This window comes from Herpailurus yagouaroundi, unplaced genomic scaffold (assembly GCF_014898765.1).
Source record: "Herpailurus yagouaroundi ecotype Mexico unplaced genomic scaffold, PumYag 197, whole genome shotgun sequence".
Lineage (NCBI taxonomy): Eukaryota > Metazoa > Chordata > Mammalia > Carnivora > Felidae > Herpailurus > Herpailurus yagouaroundi.
In genome coordinates this window covers 477402-481437 of record NW_024412428.1, presented here as the reverse complement: position 1 = coordinate 481437, position 4036 = coordinate 477402, and the positions used below count along the sequence as shown (strand labels likewise).

At 31.5% G+C, this 4036-nt stretch overlaps 1 protein-coding gene across 2 annotated transcripts in view; it reads right to left on the bottom strand.

Moving 5' to 3' along the window:
* Positions 1 to 68: 68 nt before the first annotated feature.
* The window catches only part of ZMYM2 (zinc finger MYM-type containing 2), a 103084-nt gene continuing 99116 nt past the window's right edge, over positions 69 to 4036 (bottom strand). For both annotated transcript variants that reach the window (XM_040447968.1, XM_040447967.1), the window contains 4 exons: positions 3778 to 3892; positions 2729 to 2980; positions 2350 to 2470; positions 69 to 937 (listed from right to left, as the gene is read on the bottom strand). In XM_040447968.1, the coding sequence (XP_040303902.1) occupies positions 745 to 937; positions 2350 to 2470; positions 2729 to 2980; positions 3778 to 3892 (681 nt within the window). In that variant the 3' untranslated portion in view covers positions 69 to 744. The remainder of the gene's footprint in view (positions 938 to 2349; positions 2471 to 2728; positions 2981 to 3777; positions 3893 to 4036) is intronic.

Genomic DNA, 4036 nt, shown 5'->3' with positions numbered 1-4036 from the left:
TATATATATCTCTGTATGTATGTTTAGCTATATTATTGACTGGGGTGATGCAGAAAGCCACAAATGAGAAAAGGACACTAAGGTTTTAATAAGGGGAACAAAAAGTTGTTTTCACCAGTATAGATTCACATTACAGTACACCAATATCGACAGCATTCTCTTGTCTATTTTTGGTACAGAAGATGGTATCTGTCTACATAACCTTGTAAGGCTTCAGTAACTAAAACGTAAAACAAACAAACAAAACCCCCAAAAAACAAAACAAAAAACCCAGCCTATTAGTTTACAGTTTATTTTAAAAATTCGGAAAGACACTGCAAGTTCTAAACTTTTAGTAGTGCTACCCATACACAACCATCTGGTAAAGAACCCAGTAAAAGAGCCTCCTTTCAAGGAAGCTTTGCAACAGTAGAGTTGTGCAATATGGATGTTTCTTACTACAAGAAAAAAATTATACATGGCACATTCTCATTCGTATTTTGTAATGTAAAAAGTTACAAACATACCTAATCAAATAAATAATAAAAAAAGAATTTGAATGTATTTGTTAAGTATCCTAAAACCACTACATAGAATAATGGCAACTTTCACTCACAGATTATTTACATGGTAATACCCAGTGTGGGTACACTGCTACAAAACTCAAAACAGAAGGAGTAAACTTGAAATGTTTTCCATAATAAAGATCTAGCAGCATGACTATCTAATGCTGTTTTATCCCGATTGCTTCTGAAACGTTCCTTTTTAGTCTGTGTCTTCATCCAGTTCATAATTGTCTTTATCATAAATATCTTTTACTAAAAGAACCCGTACAAGCATATTTTCCAAGGTGTTTCGGTCCAGTGAAGTAGATGTGTACCAGACAGGGCTATCTGTAGAACTAGAGCATTCTGGTTGCAAATAAAAAACATCCATTCTCTGATTAAGATTCTGTGGACTTTGGGAGAAAGGAGAAAGTCAATTTCACAGTATATATACAAAATTCCCCACAACTTTCTTTTCGTCTTCCAAGAATAATGCTGTTACTACTAACCATATTATGTGGTCAGATCATGTCATTACTTACATTAATTTTTTTATCATTAAGATATTTTCAAAGTTAATTTCTGTGATAAAAGATTATTTTCCCACCATGTGAATTCCGTTATTTCACTGAATCCAAAACACCATAAAAAGAAATAATATTTTTAATCATTATTTTAATGTTGCCACTAAACAAGTAGAACACTGTCAATTATAATTTTAAGTTGTATCAATTATAACATGCATCCCAGTTTCAGAGATAGTAAAATTTGAAAAGTGTGTCTTAAAATTGATGAAATATAGTAGCCCATAAAATAAAAATACCTCATAGCATTATACAATAGAAATTTAACTTTTAAAATACCAACAATACTGAGATAGGGATTTCCAAATAAGAGTTACCACCACTGGAAGATCTAACACTGTTGCAGCCAAACAGGGCCACCCCAAACCAGTCAAAAATATTACTATTATCTGTAGATGACATCACTAGTTCTTAAGAACTCATTTGGGGACCTATCTATAATTTATACAACTTAACATAAGGAAATGAACTCTTAGTTCATACTAAGCCTTCGAAAATTAAAGAGTACATATATATAAAGCAATGGACAAGCATAAAATAGTTTATGATCTCTAAACATCTCAATGGTTTAACATTTTTTAAAATGCCTGTTGAGGGAACAAAGTGGTGGTATAGTTGAAAAGTATAGTACTTTCAGAACACTACGTAAGACCTTCTTAAAGGAACATTTTCTCTTACATGTAAAGATTTCATTTTCATCTCCATCTATCTATTCTACCTTTGAACATACCTTTTCACCAGGGGGTGGGCAAACTATAGCCCATCACTTGTTTGTCTCAGGTTTTAGAACACAATAAAACTGTATACTACAAGTACTATAAAAATACTATAGGGCCATTTATTTATAATAGTATATGGCTGGTTTCTGGCTATAACAACAGAATGGATTAACTTCAATAGAGACTCTATAGCCTAAAAAGCCTAAAATATTTACTATCTGACCCTTTACAAAAAAAAGTTTGTGTCCTATGCTTTATTATTGGAATTGCTGTAATTTAAAAGATGACAATAATAGTAGCAACTTCACTAAACAACAATTTCTTAACATATGCTTGAACCTTAAAGTATGAAGTATAAGCTAGGTATTTTACAATAATGAGACTTACAAACATTAGATGTGAGTGAGAAGTGAGAGAAAAATCTAAGAAAGATCAGTGAAAAATGTCACCTCTTGGTAGTGTTAAATTCAAGGAAACTAACCTATACTACCATTTAAAAAGTTAAATATCATTAACACTTACCTTTTAGACAAGTAGCATTCAAACATTTTCACAGGACATCTAGAAGGATTGGCTGTATTTTCAATTTGTTCAAATACTGGCTCATCATCTTCATGTTTTCTTTTTCCAGTAGTAATTTTATCTTAAAAAATAAAAATTACATGAACTTCCTGAGACTAATCTTGAAGAAAGAATAGTACTATTCACTCCTTGTATCTGTTATACCAAATATGTGGCTTTTTCAAACAAAATGAACTACGATGTCTTAAGAAGATATAGGTTGTCTTTATGAAAATGGCAGTCCTTAGAGTCTTAACAAGTGACCCAGGTGGTCTTTACTAAGGCAAAGTTTGGCCATCCCTGCCACAGACAATACAAAAATAAAAATATGTTACACTACCTTCATTATCTGTTCCACATAAGGAAGACACTTGGTATCGAAGACATGCTTTGTTTTCCATTGTTAAAGGATTTTTTTTCCAGTGCCTAAACACAGTGCCAAAGGAAAGTCTTAAGTGTTGTTCCACTGTTTTCAGACCAAAATACTTAGTGTTAAAGTAGAACAGGGTATTCAGAAGAGCTACTGGAGAGTGTGATCCCAGTTGTTTTATCCTCCAGAGATAATCTTCTTCGACTCGAGAAAATATTGACCCTTAAACAGAAATATTTTTTAAAAATTACAACAAATAAAATAACGATCATTTAACCGTCTAAAAAAAAAATAAAGTTAATTCAAGAACAAACCTATTTCAATCCTCCATTCACACCAGGTCAAAACACACTTTCAGAATTACCTATGCAGCTCTATGACAAAAGAAGCTAGGGAATACACAAGACTATGGTGCTAGCATCTCTGGAATAAGAGACTAGATGTTTGCTTCTGGTCTTCTATAGGACAAGCACACAACGGTCAGAAAGGAATTTAAATCTGCATGATTGCTGGGGAAAAAAAATAGGTGGTTTTCCATTCACAAACACATTTTCTTCACACATCTAAAACAGATTTCTTAGAGAAATTTGTATCACAATATCCACAGCAGGGCTTAAGAATACACACCCAGTTTCTTACTCCAGAGAAAGCAGGTCACATTTATTACAAAGTTCTTTATAAACACTAGTTATCAACTACATTCATTTCTAATTCAACAAAAGATGAACAGATGAGTTCATGAATAAGTACTCTGAAAAATACACTAATTTAAATTATTTCCTAATTATTTTTAACATACTTTCTGTAAAAATAAAAATCCTAGTAGCAAGTCAGCAACACTTTTTTTTAAGAGAGGATTACCTCAAGAACCAGAATACTCATAGGAGACAGATACAATAGTACAGAAGTTACATTAAAAACTCTCAATCCTGAAAAATTTTACATATATACATATGTATATATGTAAAGATACATATGTATCTCTTATATATATAAGAGAGACAGCAAGCGAGCATTACCATCTGGAAGTATACTTGGTTGCCAACTTCGAAGTATTTTATTCAATTCTTGCTCAAATGTCTGGTATCCTGGATCAATGAATATGTTGTCTTTTCGATTACTACCACACAAGTACTACAATAAAAAAAAGAAAGTTTCTTGAAGGAAAACCAGCTTATTATAAAGAGTGAATATATACTTATACAATATGTCTTAAGAGAGAAAGCTTTTATCTAAAAAAAAAAAAAAAAAAAAAAAAAAAAAAAACAAAAAAAAAAA